The sequence below is a fragment of the Ixodes scapularis genome, unplaced genomic scaffold, assembly GCF_016920785.2.
Source record: "Ixodes scapularis isolate PalLabHiFi unplaced genomic scaffold, ASM1692078v2 PGA_scaffold4__175_contigs__length_147842914, whole genome shotgun sequence".
In the NCBI taxonomy this organism is placed as follows: Eukaryota; Metazoa; Arthropoda; class Arachnida; order Ixodida; family Ixodidae; genus Ixodes; species Ixodes scapularis.
In genome coordinates, this window is record NW_024609879.1 from 31,770,414 (window position 1) to 31,794,754 (window position 24,341).

Here is a 24,341-nt window from a genome sequence, read left to right on the forward strand (position 1 = left end):
CACCTAGCCCATTTCTATGTTTACCTCACTATCCCTAAATCCCAGTGCATTTGGTAAATTAGTCGCCACTTCAGCGATTACGGCCTGAAATCCCTTACTGTAAAGTATCGAGTGCTCAGCCGTCTGCTCCTCCTCTCCACAAGCTCCACGCGCCGTATCTACTTTGTGTTATCTAGCTCTATATGACCTAGTCCACAACACTCCCGTCCTCGCCTCGAGCATTACGAGCTCCCCCAAAAATTGTCAAACATTGGCTCCTTATTGATGTCTTTCTTAAACAATCTCGACATTTTGAAGGGCGATTTAGTCTTGACGCCTGCTTGCAATATATCTCTCTCAGTTCCCTCAAATCTCATCTGAACTTTTATTTTCTCACCTGCCTCCATGCTACTGCCCACATATTTGAATATAAGTTTTTATGTCCGCTGTCTTCTTTTTGTATCGACGCTTGTCATGTGTAATTACCTAAAAAAATATTCGTGTCCATTTTTCTGCATCTATTTATTTTAGCCTATCATAAATTTCTGTCTTACTGCTAGCTTCCGTTCCCCCGAATGAGGACCTTCCTATATCGCCCTGCACACCTTAGTTTGGTGCTTTACTCTGTGCTCCCAGAGTCAATCTACCTACTCCACGTTGCTTTATTTTTAGCCTTGTGTGAACGTCCGATTTTATGCACAAAAACTGCATACGCAAAAGTCAGGTTCGGAGCTATAACTCCTTTCCAGATCTTCCTCATTACCTCATACCTGCTATAGTTCGAAAGCACTATATATTTGTATTGCAGCTCCATTTGTGTTGCCCTTACCAGTTACACATTTTGCGTGTTCCGTGAAGTATGCTATGTCATCGTTAGTCTCTATTCCTAGATACATCTAATAATCGACTCGCTCAACATCTAACCCTCGAATGTTTTAATTTGCCATTCCGTCACCAATGAACACTATGACCAATGATTTGTCACTACCGAATTTCAAGCCTAAGTTGTTGTCATCTGAGCCCATGTATTCAATAACGGCTGAAACTTTATACTTCTATCGGTTAGTAGCACTATGTCATCAGCATACATGGAACCTGGCATCGACTGATACTTTTTACCTCGTCTTTCAAAAAAAAAATAAAACATATTTTTTTATTTTCTTGTTCTAAATTTTCATTATAATTTTTATTGCGCTGTAGTCATGAGCGTGCAACACCATCTGGACATGCACCATGGTGGTACATGTCCAGCGAGGTTGTAGGGTGTTTTAGTCAACGTCTCAATACCGTGCCCCCGATTCCGGCCGACCGCCAATAACCGTGTGACCCTATAAAGTTCCCATTTAATCACTAAACAATAAAAGCGGTCTTGCCCTAGAAGATTCCAGACTATGGACAGCTAAGGAAAGCCGATGTCGGACAGGAACTGTGGCCTTTTGTCTCCGCTGTTCCAATAATTTTTCATACTTTGTGTGATTATAAAAGCTTGCCCCATTAAAGTATTATTTTTAGTTTCACGATCCTTTGTTATTCGAGGCTGTATGTCGCAGGGACAGGAGCGTGGCCATGGAGCGTCACGTAGCCCACGCTGGTGATGCTTAAAGCAGCGACGCCAATTTTTATACCGAAGGAGCGTCTTTGTAGCTGTCTGATAAGAGTCAACTTCCCCATTTTTGTTCAATATTGTAAAGAAACATGCCAGTTCGAAACGCTTTGCCGCCTTTAGGGCATTTCGTTGTCCAGGGGTGTCGGGCTTAAAGACCAGCTGACAAACTCGACGAACCGCCAGTTCGCCATGTGACGCGTTAGAAAGATGGCCGTATGCCACATAGTGAAGTTCGCTCTTGTGACGCAGTGATTGCCTGACATACGGCGAGTGAGACTTTCACACTACGTTTCCTCGCCCACGCTTTCCGGTAGCATTTATATCGCTGGCCCCCACGGAAAGTTCTCATTTGTAACTAGAAACAATTCGGCCTCCTCCTTTTCCGCAGTGCGCGTCCTCCTCTACTTTTTATGCCCATGCACGGGTCATGTATTTTTTCGCTTCTGCGTCATTGAACTACGGGCGGTGTGATATGCAGTTTTCTCGGTGGATACGCGCATGTCGCATTTGGCTCCGCTCTATGATAGATATCAGACGCTCGCTGTATGTTCTCCGGTTGTCTTTATACAGCGGCACAGCCTCGCAAGAGAAAGGACTGGATCAAACCGGATATTACTAAACAGAACCGGTGGCGCACCAAAGATCGGCGCGTTCGTCATGTCGATGATGCGCTGAGAAAAGAGAATAGTGTTTCACTTGGGACAGAGAAGCAATGCGGGCTTGCATTGCTACGACGAGGTCCGTCTCAACTTAATCATCAGACTATGATAATCATACAAAACACGTCTAAGTTGCAGAAAGCCCCACTAAAACCCAGCCTCGTTTCCATTTTTACGAATTTATTCTTGCTTCCATTAGCACCTGAGGTTAAAGTGAACTGGGAAACATGTGCAAAACACCACCGGAAACGTACAAAAATTAAGAAGTTGAACAGACAGTTCACACATTGTTTTCATTAAAGGAACCACTCCAGTGTCTTTCTAATACGAATACCGTTACGTTCTTTTAACGAGACCCTCTGTGCAGTCTTCTTGCAGTACGTTAACTAATTTTCGCTTGTTCGAATGTTCGCTCGATTTAGTGCATGTGCCCGATTTTTTATTCTTAAATAATTACCAAGAAGGTTACAAAAGAGACTGCGCAACATTTACTTTAGCTTCCACTGAACCAGCTGCACGAGGATGAATCCAACCATAGCGCTATTAAAACACGAACCTCGCGCTTATGATCTGCACAGTAGTCACGGTTTAGGTGGTCCGAAATATAGGTGGTCTCAGAAAGTGTAACCCTGTATAATTATTAGATAAAACTTCCATACCTTTTCTAACGGACGAAACGTCGTACGATCCTTCTTCAAGCTCACGCAACATATCAAAGAACATGGTTGCTGAACCGGTGGCGATTGTGCATCTGGAATGTCGAGAGTATTTTTTAGCGGTAAGCCAGCGATCCATGAACGATCAAGTTTAAGGTTTCGGTTCATATGTGTAGTTCCTGTACGCACTTTTCAAATTCTAACTAATTCTCCGCGCTTGCGCATGACAACCAAAACTGAAGACGCCGTTCTTCTCGACGTCAAATGGCACATTAGCCCAATCGTCTAGTCAGACCGCATCGTTTGAAAAGCTTGTAAAGTCGATGACGTCCTTGAACACGCAACAGTGAGATCTCCTGCTTTTACAGAAAGAAGACCTCAGTTTGAAAAGTGCCTCTAAAACTTAGGTGACCATAAGATATGGTAGTCAGTACAGAACTAACGAGTGCGCCAGATTATTAGAGTGAACAGTAGGTTGAATATTAACAGCATGGCTTAGTAGCTACACTAAGACCTCACTGCCACCGTACGGGCATTCGTTTCCATACCAAATAGGTCATGCAAGGTAATATTCGAAATCCTCTGAAAGGCTCGCGTTACCTGTGCTCTGTGATAGCTTCCAGGGTCTCATTTGGCGTAAACTTAGGTCCCGGCAATAGAACAGTGGAGCCGAACATCGTGGCAGCAAACACGCCCAGTGTTCTGCCGAATCCGTAGATCAAGTCTCCGTTCAGGCACATGAGTTCACGCTGCAAGCAAGAACCCAAGAAATATCCACGTGTGTTTTGTACAGCTTTTCATTTGCCTGAGCCTTACCGATGAAACGCTTCGGCTGAATAATGAAGTCAGTCCATGTATCGAACAATTTCTGCACATTGAGATGGTAAAAAGCGTGTCGAATGCGGAAAATCATAGTAATGCTTGAAGATGTGTAATACTAGTTTATTAGACCAGCTTAAATTTCAAAGGAAACGCAAGGATCTCGTTGATTTCCACGCGAAAGTGAATAAAGTCCTAGATGTCTGAAATTATTTTCTCTTTAGTTATGCTATCACTGAAAGCTGTAATTTTGAATATCATTCTTGTGACATCATAAAAAAGACGAAGTCGATTTGTTTTTTTTTTAAGGACGGCGTTGAAAGATAGTTTAATTTTGCTTTAGTTCTCCGTTGTTGACGAAAATGTTGTTGTTCTGGGGTCGCCTCAGATTGGAAGATGGCTAGGTTGATTTCGCCTTGGTCAACGGATATGTAGAGAAGCACAAGGACGCACCGGGTGAAGGTTACCGATAAAGGAAGTGTCACTTTCATGCGTAGGATTCATTTTTAAACAAAAGATGGTGCGAGTGAGAGAAGAGCCGTTTTTTCTTATTTGAAAAAAAAACAAAAAAACAGAAACAATCAAGCAGCTTATATAGTTCCATCAAGACTCAACTAATCAACGTCATACATGCAACCAACGCGGTTCCTGTATCTTGCCGTTATGCTCATAATCGCTATGTATGCAGCCGCAATGATCACCGTACTTTTCGCCAGGCTTATAACATGCAGCGATCTACAGGTATTCCCGCTCATTTTAATCCAAGCGACGACCAATTTAATCCCGGGGTCACTCAATTTAATCCAAGCGCCACATAATTTAATCCCGGGGTCAGTCAATTTGATCCACAATATATATATACGCACTTATTGTCTTCAGTGGTCGTGTTTTGCTTACACATTTGGTACCTTAGAACAATCGTTTATGCACTTAGAAGTTTTGGCGGGCAATTGATAATTTGATCACTAATGTGATTACTTTGAGTGACTAGTCCCACTATTGACGAGGCTTAATTGATATGTTGGTTACTCTTTTTAGAGCACAGCTCTTAGGCACTCCTTTCCGACTTGAGCGGCGTCGGCGTCGCCGTCACCGTCGCCGTAACCACGCGGTCCATGATGGGTAAATTCCCCAGCTAAATTTAGCGGAAAAAGTTTCCCCGCTAAATCTAGCCGGAGTATTTCTTCCCTAACCTTAGCGAAAAAATTTCACCGCTAAATCTAGTGGAAAATTTTTCCTGCTAAATCTAGCGGAAAAGTTTCCCCGCTAAGTTTAGCGAAAATTTTTCCGCGGTAAATCTAGCGGAACATTTTTCACGCTAAATCTAGCGGAACAACTTCCCCGCTAAAAGTCGCGGAAAATTTTCCCCGATAAATTTAGCGTGGAAATTTTCCGCAAAATATAGCGGGAAAAATGTTCCGCTAGATCTAGCGGTGAAAATGTTCCGCTAAATTTAGAGTGGAAAATTTTTCCGCTAGATTTGGCGGGGAAAATTTTCCGCTAGACCTAGCGGGGCAAATTTTCCGCTAAATCTAGCTCAGAAAATGTTCCGCTAGATTTAGCGGAAAAACTTTTTCGCTAAATAAAGCGCGAAAAAGTTTCCGCTAGACCTAGCGAGGAAATTTTCCGCTAAATTTAGCGAGAAAATTTTTCCGCTAGATTTGGTGTTAAAAATTTTCGCTAGATTTAGCGGGGAAATTTTTCCGCTAAAATTAGCGGAAAATTTACCCATCACGCACCGCGTGGTTACGCCGACGGCGGCGCCGACGCCGCTCAAGCCGGAAACAGGTGCCTAAGATAAGAGCTGCGCTCTAAAAAGAGTAACCAACATATCAATTAAGCCTCATCCATAATGGGACTAGTAACTCAAGGTAATCACATTACTTATCAAATTATCAATTGCCCGCCAAAAATTCTAATTGTATAAACAATTGTTCTAAGTTACCAAATGTGTACGCGAAACACGACCACTGACCACAATCTGTGCGTATATATATATATTGTGGATTAAATTGACTGACCCCAGAATTAAATTGTGTGGCGCTTGGATAAAATTGTAAGGCGCTTGGATTAAATTGAGTAACCCCGGGATTAAATTGGTCGTCGCTTGGATTAAAATGAGCGGGAAAACCTGAAGATTCCACAAAGGCGCCATCATAAATTAAATCGCTATGCCTCCAGTCATTATGTTTCTACCAACGTGCTACTATCAGTTGACCGTCGGAAATAACCGATCGCTATGTCTGCAAGGTAAAGAAGCGCAGGTATGTTGTGGCCGGCTTTTAGCGTTCTATCCCTGCGTCAGACGTTCCCGGTGACATCCTTCCACCGAAGAACACAGGTCAGCTTTGCAAATTTTTTTGTTGTGGATTGTTCAATATCCCCCACCTCCACGATCCGTCATCGAGAGTAAACCTACTTCAGCCACTTCAACCGCAGCTGTCAGCAAAGACCCGGTCGCGTTGAAGTTCAGAGTCCAAGAAGAAAAGGGCGGCTCTTTTTCTACGTCACCGAGCCAGCGACACCAAAGACCGCCTCTAGTTGCTACAACCAGACGCAACCGCCACCGGTGTCGGCAAAGATGGGCGAAGCATGAAGCTCCCCCATCTTCGCCACAGTGGGTTCCGCTTCCGCGGCTTCAAAGACGCGGCGGCGTGGAGGAGGAGCTAGCTGGTCGGCGGCTCGTTCTACGGATTACAGGACAGCTGTTTGGCGGTCCGGTTCTTCTTCGACTCTGGATCTCAACTGGACGGTGCCTCTAATAGTTCAACCAGGCGTGATCAGCCTGTGTCAGTGCGGCGCGGCCAGCTGACAGCACCCGACCGCCCAAAGAATTGGCAGTTAGCCCTAGAATCGTCACGGAACTGAAGGGGTCAGTGTGTGAAGCGGTAATCGAATCTCGTCCCCTTTTCGTTTTACTTTCAAGCTACGTTAAGAGCGCTTCAATCTAAACCTGTGCGAGAAGTGCTCGTGACAATTTTTAGTTAGAATAATTCTGCTTAATCACGTTTTTTTTTAGTTTAACGAATGGATAAAGCAAACCGATGAAAGAGGATTTATGCTTGAAAACGATGTATACTGCTAACTTCTACATGAGCTTCTTTAGAAAAGAAAACCGTGGGTATGGCAGAATGAAAAGCTCGTTGCAATGCAGTGGTAAGCAGTTAGAGAACCTCTCTGAACCGCTTGTAAGCAATTCAGCGAACAACAGGAGGAGCGACGGCGGCAGGCTGCTGGAGCCAGCGACGAGGGACGGAGGTTCTTCACTTTCGCTCGTTGCGTCGATCCTAGAGAACGTTGCTGATCGCCTTCGTCTCTTGCCCCAGTCGCTCTCATGCGGTTTGCCTCGTCGCGTGACTCACGGAGTGACAGCGGGTCGTCGTCGCCATCGCTTGTCTCGTCGCTTGCCTATTGCTTACATGCGGCAGACTGCCCTACGCTTTTCTGCACCGGTGCAGAAAGTGCAGGTAAATCAAACGAAGCTTTTGTACTACCTTAGCGTTATCTCGGCCTACTGATAATAGTGCTTGTTTTAACCCTGTTGACCACATTTCTGCAAAATAGGGGCTGCCACTTGCTAAACTAAAACGGTTCATCATATAAACCAACCATTCCAGTGTTTATTTAAGACACATATTTGACTTTAAAAAATCATGATATCCTCGAGTTTCTAGTATAGGAGTCGGTTTGAAATGATTATTTTTGTTAATTTACTTTTTGCCCCTGCCCCGCCAGATGAAATATCTGGCATAAGCAGTGCTGTTTCGTTGTTGTTTTTTCTTTGGGGGGGAGAGTCTTGGTCGTACAACCCATGAATAAGGCGTGTGTCACAGGCGTCTTCCTGAGGCTTCTCAACAACCGGCGGAATCGAGAGACAGGAGCTCACGCTTCAGTATGGCAAGGATGACCGCCGTAAGCAAACATCTTGTTCTAACATTTGCTCCAATCCACTTTTTGGAAATGAACAATTTGCATGCGCGCATCTCTCGATCCTTCTGTAGTTGGCGTTAAGTATATTGAGCTGCGCTGCCAAGCTTAGGGGAGCTTCTGCAGTGTTCCAAGTCTGTTCATGCAAGTACCTCTAGACCATGCAAACGAGATGCAACACTAAACCACATGCTCTCGCAACAGTGTGGGACTGAATCACTGTGGAAGCTACTCGAGCCTTGACAGGGCAGTGCAAAATAGTTGACGCCGAGTATAGTTAGGCTTGAGACTCCGTGTTACCAGAAGCTATACCAAAACATATGTGCCATTTTATGCGTAGTGCACGAGAGCCACGCTTCCCTAACCTGGGGAAGCACGTTTTCTTCCACACGCCCATTTTTTTCTTAAACTAGTACGTTAAGCGTCCTTGATGTGTTAACATCAGGGGACACAGGAAAATACTGCAAACCGCTTAATGCTTGCGAGCCGTTACTTTTTGCGAATTTAGCGAATTGAAAATTTCGTACAATTAAAGGGCTCGCGAAAATTTTAGTCCTTAAGAGTTCCAGTGGGGCCACTAACTTCGCAAAATTTAGTGGCCGAGATTATGTCTTGTGCGTTCGATTTGCAAAAACAAGGAGCCGCAAAAATTAAGGGTGTAACCGTATGTCGGAAAAAAGTAGATACGGCAAATTCTTCGCCTACAAGGGTAACACCGACTACAACAAAGTTGCCATCGTTGTTCTGTGAGCCTATTTGCGTTTATTGAACGCTATGAAATTTATTTTATTTTAATAAACGCGTTCGCCTGTACGGCGGGGGCTGACGTCTTCCACCTTAAAATTATTTTCCCTCTCAAGCGAGCAGAACGGACTCGTGCAGCAGCACAGCAGAATTTGTTTGTAGGTTGTCCGGCAGTTTTAGGAGTGGTTCGCACAATCTGTGGTACACACGACTCAGTGGTCAACCTTAGGCGTGACCGAGATTTGCTTACTCTGGAAATGTTTGCCTAGAAAGTTTGGAACCCCGACGAATTTACCCGAACGGTCAAGGGGCCAGACAAGCGTCGTGAGCGCCCTGTTTTCTAGCCTCTCAGTCTTGAACCCACTCGCGCATCTTTACCTGCAGAGGTCCAGATAGGCGGGAGAACGTACTTGTAGAATGGTGGATGGCAATACACCTACCCTCTTGTTATCGCTATCACAATCATATATTGCCGCGCGCAGACTTGCAGAAGGTTCTCGTTTATTCTTGCTCCGAACATAACTCCTATCGTTTCTGTTGTTCTAGAAAGTGCGTGTTCATTCTCGCCCCAAGCGCGCTACGCTCGAACCTTCCCCGCCGAATCTTCGAGATAGTGACTCATTCTAGATAAGAGGCCGCCCGCGACCTTGTCGAGTCAGTCTCGCCCCAGCGCTCGATCCTGCGGTTTCGCCGACTTCGACGCCCGCGACGCTATGTTATTATCTTTCGTACTCTTTTATTTTTGGCACAAGTTCGCCACATTAAACGTTTATTTCTTCCTGTTCATCTATTGTTTTTGGTCACCACCCGTGACATATTGGTGGAGGTACGGGGTAACGCATGCCCGTGCAGCGTTCCCCTCCGAGGGTTCGCAGTGCAAGTCCGACGCCAAGCCCACGAAGAACCGACGAAGGCACTACCGAGATCCGGTTCAGTCGTCGCACCCAAGGCCTACACCCGGAATTCGGACTTCTGCCGCCCAGGACCAAGCAGCCAACGAGGCCGACGATGGCCGACCAGTCGCAGACCCCCGCCGCTCCTCCCTTCGTGTACCTGCCCGCCGCTCCCCGTACGCCGACTCCCTTCCACGGCGAGATCCATGAGGATGTCGAAGACTGGATCAAGCACTACGAGCGTGTGGCGCGGCACAACGGATGGACTGCGAAGCAGTGCCTCCAGAACCTCTACTTTTCGCTGGAGGGTACTGCGAGGCATTGGTTCGAGAATCACGAGGCTTCGCTTACGTCGTGGGACATCTGTGTGGCCGAGTTGCAGCGGACGTTCGCCACCCTACACCGAGAGGAGAAGGCAGAAGATCTCCGAATTCGAACGCAGGGCCCCCACGAAAGCATGACAAGCTTCGTAGAAGATGTCCTCCGCCTTAGCGCCCGTGCCGACCCACAAGCCACAGACGACAAGAAGCTGCGGGTCCTCATGCGCGGGGTGAGAGACGACATCTTTGGAGGCCTCGTGCGCAACCCGCCGGGCACCGTCGAAGCCTTCGTCACCGAGGCGACAAACATCGAGCGCGCCCTCCAAGCGCGCGCTTCCCACTACCTGCGACATCCAAGTGTCGCTGCAACCGCGCTGCTTGGCGGCGAGAACGCTCCTGGTACGGACATCCGCGAAATTATCCGGGAGGTCGTCCGGGAGGAACTCCGCCAGTTGCTGCCAGCCTTAAGTCGTCCAGCAACCCTTTCCATCGCCGAGGCTGTCCGAGAAGAAGTGCATCGGGCGCTTCAACCAGAGGTTCCCGTCACCACGGTGGCACCGGAGGAACCGACGTTGAGCTACGCTGCGATGGCCCGACGACCGCCGCAAGCTCCCCGCCAAGCCACGTCGCCACCCCGAAGAGACGCCCCAACGCCGCAGTACCCCCGACGAATGGAAGATCAGGCGCCGAGGAAGACAGACGTCTGGAGGACGGCCGACCGACGCCCGCTGTGTTACCACTGCGGGGAAGCTGACCATGTGTACCGCCGATGCCCATACCGACGACTCGGGCTGCGCGGGTTCCACCCGAACAACCCGCGACCCCGTTATGGTGAACGCCCTCGGGAAATCGACGAGTACCTGCGACGACCTCAGTCCCCCGAGCCTGAGTTCCGCCGAGAGTTCCGGTCACCTTCGCCACGACGTCCAGCTTCGCCGATGCACCGACCCCGACGTGAAAGCCTGTCGCCCCTCGCTCCACGCCGGGGAAACAAGGCGCGGCAACCCCTGGAGGTGGAGTTGCCGAAGACGACCGACGCCAAGATCCTCCACGAACGTCGGAGGGCCCCCACTCGAACGCTACCAGAGACCGAAACGACGCCCCTGCAGCGGTGTCCAATAACCTAAATGTCGTCATTGACGGCCACGACGCATCAGCACTCGTGGACACCGGAGCAGACTACTCGCTCTTGAGTGGAAGGCTCTCCCGCCGCCTTCGCAAAGTCATGACGCCGTGGGATGGAACCCAAATACGAACCGCAGGAGGACATCTCATCACGCCCGTCGGAAGGTGCACTGCTTGCGTCGAAATTCACGGCGAGACGTGTCCGGTAAAGTTCGTCGTTCTACAAGACTGTTCCAGAGATGTCATTCTTGGCATGGACTTTCTGTGTGAATACGGCGCCGTCATCGACCTGGGTGAGAAGAGACTGACGCTGCGGAAGCCTGTTCCGCCTTCAGAGAAAACCCAAACAGGGTCAGCCGCTGTCCGAGTCGCCACCGACCACGTAAACCTGCCGCCGCGATCAAGTATTGATGTACCCGTCGTGGCAGATACAGCTACCTGCGGCGAAGTTGTCCTAGAAGGCAGCCTTCAATTGCTCCTGGGAAGAGGAATAGGCGTCGCAAAAGGGGTAGCAGAACTCCAGAATGGCCGCACTGTGGTCCTCCTGACGAACTTCCAAAACGAAGCGCAACACCTCACGAAAGGGGCAGCCGTTGGCCACGTCGAGGAACTCCGAAACTCCGCGGGAATCGCCGCCATTGCTGACGACTTCTTGCCACCTCAGCAAGACACTACGTCGCCAGCGCAGCTCGACATTGACCCTAAACTTCCGGGCCCGAAACGACGTCAGCTGATTAATCTCCTCGCCGAATACCGCGACTGCTTTGCGACGTCGTCCAAGGTGCGCCAAACCGCCGTTGCGAAACACCGCATCGTTACCGAGGACGACGCGCGCCCTGTGCACCGATCTCCATACAGAGTGTCCCTCAAAGAAAGGCAGGTGATCCAGGAGCAAGTTCAAGAGATGCTGAACGACGACATAATTCAACCCTCAAGCAGTCCTTGGGCCTCCCCAGTCGTACTGGTTAAGAAGAAAGATGGGACGCTTAGGTTCTGCGTGGACTACCGGCAGCTGAACCCAGTGACGAAGAAAGACGTCTATCCACTCCCCCGCATCGACGACACGTTAGACCGGCTGCGCCATTCTCGATACTTTTCATCGATGGACCTGAAGAGTGGCTACTGGCAGATCGAAGTCGACGAACGGGACCGAGAGAAGACAGCCTTCGTCACACCGGATGGGCTGTACGAGTTTAAGGTGATGCCCTTCGGACTATGCACGGCGCCAGCAACTTTCCAGCGTGTCATGGACAGCGTACTTGCAGGACTGAAGTGGCAGAGCTGTCTCGTCTACCTCGACGACGTCGTAGTGTTTTCAGGTGACTTCGACGAGCACTTGCGACAACTCCGAGCTGTTCTCCACGCCATACGGACCGCCGGACTCACCCTCAAGCCGTCAAAGTGTCGGTTCGCCTATGACGAGCTGAAGTTCCTAGGTCACGTGATTAGTAACGAAGGCATTCGTCCAGACCCAGAGAAGACTCGCGCCGTCGCAGCATTTCCAGCGCCAAGAGACAAGAAGGCCGTGCGAAGGTTCCTTGGGCTATGTGCCTACTATCGGCGCTTCGTTCGAGATTTCGCAAAACTTTCCGCACCGCTCACAAACCTCACGAAGGACGCCGAGAAGTTCGAATGGGCCGAGGAGCAGCAGCAGGCATTCGACGAGCTGAAGCGACGACTGCAGACTCCTCCTGTCCTTGGACATTTTGACCAGGATGCGGAAACCGAGATTCACACGGACGCAAGTAACGCAGGACTTGGCGCGGTACTGGTTCAAGTGCAAGAGGGCACCGAACGAGTCATCGCCTACGCAAGTCGGACATTGTCCTAGGCGGAGCGCAATTACTCCTCGACTGAAAAAGAATGCCTTGCGGTCGTCTGGGCGATCACGAAGTTTCGTCCGTACTTACGCGGAAGCCCGTTCCGCGTAGTCACGGACCACCATTCGCTCTGCTGGCTTGCGAACATGAAGGACCCGTCAGGACGCCTTGCGCGATGGAGTCTCCGACTACAAGAGTTCAACATGACCGTAGTCTACAAGTCAGGCCGCAAGCACAGCGACGCCGACTGCCTGTCCAGAGCTCCCATCGAAACACCTTCCGACAGCAGCGACGACGATAACGACGAGTGTTTCCTGGGCGCAGTGAACACCGACGACATGGCCCGACGTCAACGAGACGATCCTGAGCTGCGCGCACTAATAGAGCACCTGGAAGGGCGTGGGAGTGCCATACCACGTGTTTTTTCACGAGCCCTATCGACCTTCGCCATTAGACAAGGAGTTCTCTACAAAGAGAACTTCGGCAACAACAACTCGACGTGGCTGCTGGTAATCCCGACCGACCTTCGAGAGGAGATCTTCCAAGCCTGCCACGACGACCCGACGTCCGGACACCTCGGTTACAGCCGGACACTGGCCCGTATTCGTGAAAAGTATTACTGGCCCAAGCTCCCCAAAACGGTCCACCTATACACACGATCATGGCATGAATGCCAGCGACGAAAGAAACCTCCAACGAGGCCGGCCGGACTCCTGCAGTCAATTCCTCCGCCAACGGCACCCTTCCAACAGATCGGAATGGATCTACTTGGCCCTTTTCCACCGTCGACGTCGGGAAATCGCTGGATCATCGTCGCCACAGATTATCTCACGCGGTACGCCAAAACAAAAGCCCTTCCTTCCGGAACTGCTGTGGAAGTTGCCAAGTTTTTCATTGAATCCATCGTCCTCCGGCACGGCGCCCCTGAAGTCCTAATCTCAGACCGTGGATCCTCGTTCATGGCCCAGCTGACACAAGAAGTCCTTCGTCTCAGCCACACCAGCCATCGTCGCACCACGGAGTACCACCCTCAGACCAACGGGCTGACGGAAAGACTCAACAAGACTATCGCCGACATGATTTCCATGTACGTCGACGTGGAGCACAACACATGGTACGAGGTGTTGCCGTGCGTCACCTTTGCCTACAATACGGCCGTGCAAGAAACCACCGGGGTTACACCCTTTCAACTGGTTCATGGTCGCAAAGTGACGAAAATGCTGGACGCAATGTTACCCCACGAACCGGCTGTCGACGGAAGCGACGACGCCCAGGTAGTTGCCCAACGGGCAGAAGAAGTCCGTCAGCTCGCCAGACTCCGGATTCAAGCCCAACAACGTATCGACACTGGCCGCTACAACCTTCGTCGCCGGGACGTCCACTTCCAGCCGGGAGACAGGGTGTGGGTCTGGACACCGATCCGCCGCCGTGGTCTCAGCGAGAAACTCCTGAAGCGCTACTTTGGACCCTACAAAGTGCTTCGTCGACTCGGGGATCTGAACTACGAGGTGATGCCCTATGGAACACGGACTTCATCACGCCGCCCTCCAAGACCAGAAGTCGTCCACGTCGTGCGCATGAAGCCGTACTACGCTCGATAGGACTGTGGACCTTATGTGTTCCAAATGACTCTTTAGTTTACCGTTATTTCTGTTTGCTTTGTGTTCGGTTTGTGCTGCATCGGGACGATGCGCTTTTAAAGGGGGGGGGATAATGCCGCGCGCAGACTTGCAGAAGGTTCTCGTTTATTCTTGCTGCGAACATAACTTCTATCGTTTCTGTTGTTCTAGAAAGTGCGTGTTCATTCTCGCCCCAAGCGCGCTACGCTCGAACCTTCCCCGCCGAATCTTCGAGATAGTGACTCATTCTAGATAAGAGGCCGCCCGCGACCTTGTCGAGTCAGTCTCGCCCCAGCGCTCGATCCTGCGGTTTCGCCGACTTCGACGCCCGCGACGCTTTGTTATTATCTTTTGTACTCTTTTATTTTTGGCACAAGTTCGCCACGTCAAACGTTTATTTCTTCCTGTTCATCTATTGTTTTTTGTCACCACCCGTGACAATATTAATATCAAATGTGGACTGCACATTTTCAATACCTTTCTCTGCACTTAAAAATATTTCGTACGGCAAATATGTAGCATACTTAATGACAAAAAGAGAGTGGCCGGTCGTCTGTTTCGAACGCCCCCCCCCCCCCCCCCCTTTATAACGCGCAGGTTGCCTTTCCCCCTGCTTTGCTTGCATGTGCAGGCTCCAGGCCCAAGGGACTCCGATACGTCATCGAAGGTAGTAGGCGTGCTAGGGGCGGAACGACTGTGACATTTCTCTTCAGCTCTCATTCTGCCATTGGGCGGGTACCTTCAATACTCCACCTCAGCTCAACGTGGACAGAACTGAGGAAGTTTTTGAAAGTGCCCTTACTGTAAATGCATTTGTGCACCTGGGGCACTCTCTAAGTCGAGTAGCTTGGCTATCAAGCCTTCAAGAAGACACATTTTGGTGGTGCAAACGAAATTCTGAGACGCATTTTTGTTCGTATGATCCTATTTCGCATCGACTCCTTCGATTAAATGGGGGGTCAACCCAGCCTGTTGAAAAATAAGATATCTGCCATATATATGCTTTGCATGTATTTCTTATATCATTATCCAGTTAAGTATCCCAAGTCACCTGCCCCTGACACGCTGTCTCTGTGCAAGTCAAAGTTATTTTAATTTTCATTAATTGATTCTAAATAATAGCAGTATCGAGGTCAGGTATACATCTAGAACAATCGCTGGGCATAAGCTGGCCAAGAAACATCCCGGTTTTTGGGGTCTGAGTACCTACCTCGGCATGTAGCTCCAGACTACGCCACGTGCCCACTCAGAAACGTCTACACTTTTCTTTATTTAAGCTGGACGACTTTTTGCGCTACAAACCATTGCAGCGAAAACAGCGCGACACATCATTATAAGCTCGACTTACCGTGACTTCGCCCTACATGGTCAGATGACTTGCTTTCTGGATTGAATTTGCAACAATGGCTCCAAGCATCTGCCGGGATCAAACTTAAGCTGATATAGTTTTGAAAAATGCTTCCGCTTTTTAGTGTTGCTGGGAAAGGTTAAAACTTTGGTGATATAGTGCTGCATTCAAGTGTCAGCCCATTCATTGCATTACCACCTAATGAATGCATACTAGCTATTAGACTCTCCGTCTGCAGAGGAATGAAATTCTCTTTACATCCACTTGCAGCTGCTTCTAGAGCTTCATGGTATGAAGCACCTTATGGCCGCAAGCCCCGACTGGATATTGTTCTGTGATCTGCGGAAGGCCATGGCAGGGTGGCAATTCGCAAGCATCACCAGTATTCCCTGCCCGTGGTCGTTCCTTCAAAATTGTTTTGTTGTAACTATGCATCCTTTCTGTATACTCCTTAATGGCACTCGGGCGTTTTCTTTTCATTATCGCTGATTAATTCGAAACTGGTCAAGTACGCGATTTGACGCGGACAAACTGCAACCCACACATATTCTTCAAGATAATTTTTCTTTGCAAAAGATATATAGTTTTGTGAATGTTGGTTCTCAATTTTGTCATTTATTTGAAAGTTTCCATCAGGCAACACTGAAAAGCTATGACAGTGGCATAACAACTCAAGCTTGTTCTCAACTGACTGCAAGAGGTTGGTTGGTGGGAAATTAATGCCGTGAATCCTCTTTCGTTCTCTTGCAGAGCAGCACGAAAAAAATATATTTCGGACATAACCCATTTTTTCAAACAGCGTGGTCATTCTGCAGGACTATCTCCCTTTAATGTCATTCCAGTAGATAGTGCAAGTAAAATTGATTGTTGGCTTTGGCATTGCTTTTGTTAGCAGTTCTCCCAATATTTAATGTAAAATTTGAGATTCTTATAAAAAACAAGCCTGGAGTAATATTTAGTTTGATTAGGCAGCTTAAATTAACGAGGAAGTGCATATTTAGTGAGTAAAATAGATACCGCGTGACACTGTTATTACCAAGTCGATATGGGCACATTTTCGTCCTTTTGCTCAGACAAGTACCGATTGTTATCGTTAGCTTCTTGGTGCGCCAAATAAAATCTTTCTATGAACACAGTTGCCCTCTGCTGCTACACTCTACCCTCCTGCTCAATGAGCGTCAACTAGAGTTGCATCCTCAGGTGACACTTATTGTAAAATGATATTTTCATTGCAGTTCTTGTTTTTTGTTTCTAGTTTTTTTTTTTTGCATTTCAACGTAAACATTTGAAAGAAATCTCCGGTTGTGGTGATAGAAAATTAAGCGACAACGTTTAACCAGTTACTTTAACTAGAAATCCAAAATCTCAAGGACTACATGGCCTTGTCCTCAGGGGTGACCATGGCTGTGGCCTTGGAGGAGCAGTAATTTTAGAAGTTCAATGGATCACGCAAGAACATTGTAACCATTGTAGTGTATCTCTGCCGATAAATTGAGTGCGATCTGTTCTTATTTTCAGCTGCATGGGTGCCGCAAGATCTGGGAAACCTTGTGGCCACGAGGTCGGACTCCAGCCTTCTCCGTGGTCTGACCAAGATTAGGGGGCAGGCAACCACAGAAACAAGAGCACCGCAGCATCTTTCTGCCTGTGACTTTTAAAGACCGGTAAGACAGGGAAGTCATCGTGCCACCAGGCGTTATTATGCCTCTCAGGATAAACATTCTTCTTAGCTGTTCCTTAAGTGAAACAGCAAAAGCACTATTAAGCATAGAATACACAAGGCATACTCAAACCTTGGGTTCGATGGAGTTGCAGTTAAAAAAATGACTGCAGATTTGATTAAGTTGTGAAATTGAAGCCCATGGATGTAGGTTGAACGGTGTCACAGAAATAACTGGCCTCAGATGGCTTCGATCGTGTTATTCCCAAATTCCTAATAAAACATTGTGTTACGTTGGTGTCATCCAGCTTATGTACATATCACGCTTAGCAACAGGAAATTATGAAATATATAAAAAAACTTGAACTTGTACATTGTCAGCTCTTCAAATATTTATATAGTAAAAAATGCATAGCACGTTTCATTTAGAAAACAATACAGTGCCGGCATATTATAAGGATAACATATGTGTAGTTGCTCGTCATAATGTTGTACATACTGTAAGTTGTGGTCCACTACACGCTTTTGTATTAGTGTTAAAAAGTAGTATGGCAATCTAAGCAGCTCGCACCAAGTATTTGTTTTCAAATAGGTAGGCTGCTGGGAATGGATACGGTGAAGTTTGCTGGCAGTCATTCAATATTCAATATTCAATGTCCAGTGTTCCACTGATTCAGAATTGAACTGGCTTGTAAATATTTTACGTTGCAAATGTAATTTGTATGCTATACAATGGGCACAATCATACGCAAGAACTAGCTCTACCTCAGAGAACTTTATACTGTTTCTTCGCAAAGATGGTTTTGCACCACTATTCAACTCCTGGCTTCAGCATTGTCTTTAGTAAACATTTTATATTCTTTACGAACCTAAAATAGGCACCTGAAAATAGTTTTTCTAGAGCTTAGATCTCGGCTAGATAATTCTAGTTCATCAAATATTTCGCAAAGCATTTGGCAGAGCCAAACCCTGTACTTACGGAGGGAATTCACCAAATGACGCGTCTGACAGCTTGTTTAAATCTATAAGGAGCAGTCGGCGCTGTAACTATAATAATGATATGTCACTTGCTCAAGTAATGCTTACTGTTGCAGGGCAAACTGTTTTTACGGGTGCTCTCATTTTCAATGGACACATTCACCGAGCTCCCTTTCTGGACTGCAGCGTCTAGTTCTCCGATGTAATTTGCATGAACGTAGATGCAACAGATTTCTAAGAGTTTGCCTTTAACATATATTCAACATATATTGAATGCTTTAAGTGTATTCATGACCATAATCATTATTGCACACACATTCTACCGAAACGTTTCGTTTTTATTGTGACATTTGAGTTTTCGACAGTACTTTCCTACTCATGTCGGTGGTTTCATTTAAAATCGGGCAGTCTAAAAGGGCTTAATATTTAATGTTGATGAAAAATATGTGTTTTGGGGGCATTTCACAAAAAAGAAGGGCGCGAACCGCAGGTTCCCCATATTTCTCGAGTTACGAACCTTAGAAGCCGCAGCGCCAGAAACTAGTACTTTTGCCAGCCGTCGTAGGTCGCGTGTTTGACACTTTCTGCTGGCGCTAGTTTTTTTTTCTCCACCCTCTTAACTTTTCCCCCATTTCATATGAAATATAAAGACAACTTCATGTATTCTCATATTTCTAGAAATTTCTTTTTTTTTCTAAAACAATTGTCAAACTTGTTGTTCAGGTCAATATTCGACTAAATTTGACAGGTCCTTACCTTGTCTGTGCTTAATGTGAATTTTCTTTCTTTAGCTCTATAGAAAGCCCAAATAAAGTCCATTATATATATGACATTAGAATCATAACCTACTGACTAGCCGCTCCGCCACCTCCACTTAAACGTTGCGAGAAATAACAAACGTTGAATATCTAAGTCCGATTTTCTCAAAAACACCATCTTTGTATATTTTTTTAATTATTTGAAATATTATAGTCGACTGCAAAAAAAAGTCAATCTAGAAATCTAATATATTAGATTTTTTGCTGCATGCCTTCTATTTGAGCCGCAATCGCATATCCATTCCTTCAAATCAAAGCATTTGAGATCTGACAAAAGGAAATGTAGCAAAGCGGTATCTTAATTTGTCTTTTTATTTGTCTCATGTGTAATTTTGTCTTCATTGCACGTGAGACACTTGGTTTTTTCATCGAATGTTGAATACATTTTTATATCGAGCGTGCGCTCGCAGGACCCACCGGGGTCGTGCTGACACTCCACCCACAAGCCAGAAGCTCCTGAGTGGCAAGACTGGGAGTTTGATATGACAGCTCACGAGCACCTTTGTTCAGTTAAATTTACAATTATCATCTTTCGAGCAAAGTTAAGCTTTGTTGCGTGCACTTCTTCTATATATAAATACCTGCTATCAAATTTACAAAGTAACTTCATTGTGCCACTGCTGTAAGGGCTCCACGAGGACCTCGGGCAAGACCTTATTGGTGCGCAAACATCTTGCTTTTTTAAAGCCACTGGAAGATGCTGTGACTCGCTGACATTTAACGTTACAAAGGAACGCTCGATGTCCGCGAGACCAAACGTTGCACTGAGCAATGTTAGAGATTTTCGCAAGTCTCTCCCGAACGATGCAGACGGGTAGGAAACCATGCATTTCTAACGTGTTAGAGGACATTCTACAGGTTGTAATTTGCAAGCTTAACAGATGTGTTTTCAAAAGCCGTAAGAGTTATACGGCCAGGGGGACATAATATTGGGGCTAATCATAACGCTCAGTTGGCTTATTAAGTAAAATGTCTTCATTAACGTTTTTAAATTATTGAAAATAGGCGTATGGTTCCAATTAGAAACTTGCTAAGCCTCATTGAAAACCCCACTAAATCAACTATTTGTATTTATATGCAATTCAATGCAGCATTTTACGACATTCTGAAAAAAAAATTCGATTTGGACGAGCTTCTAGGTTTCGGTGTCTTATGAGAGCGTACCTTCGCGGACGCGGTCCTGCTCCCCCGTGGTCGCGGCGCGAAGCCACCATCTTGTTTCCCTCGTAGGACGAACGGAGGTTGCGTGCAAGTGTGTTGCGCGTCTTAGCTGTCTATACCTTCAAGTATGGCATTTTTCACTTCATATGCAGTGAAGCAAGACGTAAAACACTTATGTTTGCACTTTTTTATGCTTAAGCTCATTTCCAAGCGGTCACACCAACCTTGAAGTACTCCTAGATTGTCCTAAAGTGCACTAGCATCCACGTCAGTTTCAACTATTCGCAATACTTCATGATTGTCCGCAAATAATTTCCCGTGCGATTATAGACGTTAGCAAAGGTCATTGATAAGTATAAGGAATAACACGAACCCTAGCACACTCTCCTGTGGTATCCTTGAGGTAACTAAAATCGACGAATCTTTCTGCCCTTTTAGTACGTCAGCTCATTCACGACCGGACAAATAGTGAGTAACTCAGTTGACGATCTTGTGTGTTGGTACCAAAGAACATATGTTTTTTTATCGAAACAATATAAGGCCCAAAATCGAAAGATTTACAAAAGTATAAAAATATAGTCATGAAGTTGTTTACTGTCAATAGATTTCTAAATAAAATGTGTGTATTCCACCATTATGTGTCACACGAGTAAAAGCGACTATATTCATGCAGGACTGAGAAAATAAATAACAATAATAATTCAAAGAACTATATATAAAGCCATACAATATATGTTGAAAAAGCATATAGGCAATACGTGTATGACACACTGGTCAATAATTTTCTACAGAATTGCTTGTACCGGACATAAAAGTCTGAGTTAAATTTCTTTTTTTTTCTAGTCACTGGGGACAAAACCAGTTTTTAGCTAGTTGTCAAAATAATACGCATATACTGAGCAATTTGTTATCTGAAATTCTGAAATAATATCGATGATAGTCCATCTCACCCAAATGTTTTTGAGGAGTTAATATATTTTAGTAAAGCCACAACCCCAACTACTACGATTTTCTCATACGGCACGACCGTCTCTATCGTCCGAGCAAACAAAAGAACGATGCGATTAGAAGCAAAAGCTGTGAAAACAGATTTAAAATGAGTGTTAAAATCATCAACATTTTCAATGTCTCCATTTATATATTTGGCTTTTTGTAACAAGACAAAAATATAAATATCATCTTATTTTGTTGGTTTGCACACAACTTCAGAAATCTCGCGGACCGTTTTTATTGGTTTGTCTTGAAAAGATTGAAAGAAAATAAGTTTTGCTTTCTTTTGTGTCGTTTATGCCGCGTTCTGCCGCGCCACCTTTCCAGTTCCATATATAGGCCACGAGTTGCCGCGCCAATAAACAGCTTTCCAATCCTCATCATCCACACAATACAAAACAAAATCTTGGTTTATTGCGGTGCTCCCTCACAGACAAGTATCCTCGAATACACCGAGCCCCACTTTAAAAGTGAGTATCGCCAAGGATTATTTAGGTATTCCTATTGAAACTAGTTAATTAGGATATTTTGATGGCCGGCAACCAAGTGAGAATTAAAACATGAATAGATCACGCGAATATTGAAAACTATAGTTAGGTAATTTTAGGCAATTATATTGCTAATTGCCAACTTCTATTCGTGCTTTCACGTCTGCCCTGGCCGGTATGTTTTTAGTAATCATTATTCTAAGTTATTGAAGTGAGCGTGTTGAGTTGTAGACAATTATAATTGAAGGAATAAAAACACGAAAGACGAGGACGAGACAACCACAATCATTCAACTGCTGAAAGCGTGTTGTGGTGTCCTTGTCCCTCGTGTTTTATTTTATTGTTTTTAAGTATTTGTGATTGTTTTTGTTTCAATATCCAACGCGACTGAGAAAGCACCCTGTCTATGGTTTTGCCAAAATTAATAATTTGTTGAGGGACGTTTAGGGTCAATGTAAAAGTGTCGATAGTTGGCCTCAATTAGTTGAGGGGACACTGAGAGGTTAATTATGTCTCGCCGATGTACTTATCTGAACCGACCCAGAACACACTTTGCGACTCGAAATTCTTTTACTGCCAGCCCGGAAACAATCGGTCGAGAATTGGTCAGTCTCAGTCACGCTCACTTTCTTTTCCATAGATACGTGGTGTTCACACTACGTGTACCCAAATATTCAAAGTCGTGGGTCATCTAAGGCGCATATTCAATGTCAAAAATACAAAAAAATTATAAATTTCATTTTTAGAATTAAAAAAAAAAACTGCAAAATACGTTGAATTTAAAGCTAATCCACAGGTCACAGGAAGTGCATGGGGACGTCATTACCAATATGGAGACGTACCGCGCGCTGTACGACGCGATTGTGAGGCACGACAAACTAACGTTGAGACGGTGCGCAGAAATTCGTTGTCGTCTCTGCAAAATGTTTATTGTGTAGTCTGATGACACCACATTGAACAGCTTGGCATAAAATGACAAGAAAACATTCGGGGATATCGGTGTCTCTCTAAAGTACTGGTGAAACAAATCAGCACAATACCTGTTGATGGTATCCCATGAGGCGGCCCAGAATGTTGGCGTTGTTTACAACGTTGAAGTGAGACAGTCGCGCTGGTTTGGGTTGCCCTGTTGTGCCCTACGTTAAAAAAAATCGCACAGTTTAAAATAATTGTAACGTATGTAAACTGCAAGCCGTTGCTTTGGGATAGCTATCTACACTCCGTCATGCCTAACTTTCACAGTGCCGAAATGTGCCGTTCCGAGTGGCCAGCTTTTTTTAAAATTTTAATAACCATACGCAAAAAAAAATAGTGCGTTTGTATTTAAAGTACGTGCACGGATAAATACAAAGCTGAACGTTGACTCATATCTCTTTGGTAGGGTAAAAACTCGGAAATAAGACGAAGACCAAACAATTCCTACAAACTAGGGACCCAACATATCAAGACCCACTTGGTTCTTATTCATGACGGCTATAAGTCTTTGAAGAGCAGCAACTTCTTTTATGATTGGGGTGATGCGATTTTTTTTCGTCTTGACGCGTAGAGCGTTTATGTTTGCGGATTGTAAAGCGCCGAAGAATCTATAGATGTTGCCTCTTGTATTCCGAATGTGCCACGATTTAATAAAACGTCTATCGGGGATTACTCTCGGCGTCAAGGATGCACCTGTTTTCGGAATCGATTCGATGGCATTCAGTGTCCGAATGTTACACAACAGTGCTGCGCTCTTCGCCGATTAGCACACATAGCCTTTGTGCGGATGATGACTTTCGTGGAAATTCTTTGTTTAGCTGAAGTTTCTGGTGGGTCAATCAGGGCAAGGACTTCAGTACTCGACTCCTTTTTTCTTGACTTTGAGGGGGCGATCTTTTGGCATTAGCATAAGTCGTCCCAGTGTTACCATGGGCTTGTGGGCGACCTGAATTGCATCTTTTTGCAGCACGCCTGCCGATGACTCACGTGAACCTTTCATATAAGGCAGGCTGATGCTTGTAGTTTGTTTTTGTTGCGTGCGCCGGTGATTTCGAACTGGACTGGAGGAAACTCGATAAATAAAGCTCCTGGTGGAGCCATTATTCTTGAGATGTGCAATGGCAGTTTTTTTTCTTTGCGTTGCCTTTTGTCTCGGTTGAGCAGATAGTCCTCGCACTGGAGAGGAGGGTCGAAAATACCGATGCTTGGTTACTCTTCGGATGGTTTGAGTCAAATCGAAGGTAAAGCCATCTGTGCGTTGGCTTCCTCTATGCAGAAAACTCGCGCTCTTCATATTTTCTATTAATCTAGAAAAGGCTGTGTGTTGTTATTATCACATTCCACGGCAAACTGAAATGCGGGCTTGATGGAATTGAGGTGTGCGAGAAAGCTGTATAGTTGTGACATTTTTAAGATACAGAAGCAGTCATCCTCGTAGCAGAGGAGCCCTTTAGGGCTTCAAGAAAATGACTGGAGGGCATGTTGTTCACTGTCTTCCATGGTTAGGTTTGCCATGGTAGCGGAAACAGATGCGCCCATCGTGGTGCCGCATGTCTGCATAAAGTATACTCCTTTGCAATTGAAGTGCGTACTGCAGAGACATAATCAGACGAGTAGGCACACTACATCCACGCTTAGTATTGTCACTTTGTTCAATTTCTTGTCTTTCTCAAGGACAGTTCTGGTCCTGGCGATCGCCAGATGAACAGGAACTTTTCTGGAAAGATATACCACGTAAAAATATACAAAATAGCTT

At 46.0% G+C, this 24,341-nt stretch overlaps 1 protein-coding gene across 1 annotated transcript in view; it reads right to left on the minus strand.

Moving 5' to 3' along the window:
* Window positions 1-24,341, minus strand: part of LOC115330883 (medium-chain acyl-CoA ligase ACSF2, mitochondrial) — a 115,647-nt gene that overhangs the window by 37,594 nt on the left and 53,712 nt on the right. The window contains exons 8-10 of the mRNA XM_029992919.4: window positions 22,651-22,746; window positions 3,501-3,649; window positions 2,904-2,995 (exon numbers count right to left, since the gene is read on the minus strand). Coding sequence (XP_029848779.4) covers window positions 2,904-2,995; window positions 3,501-3,649; window positions 22,651-22,746 — 337 coding nt within the window. The remainder of the gene's footprint in view (window positions 1-2,903; window positions 2,996-3,500; window positions 3,650-22,650; window positions 22,747-24,341) is intronic.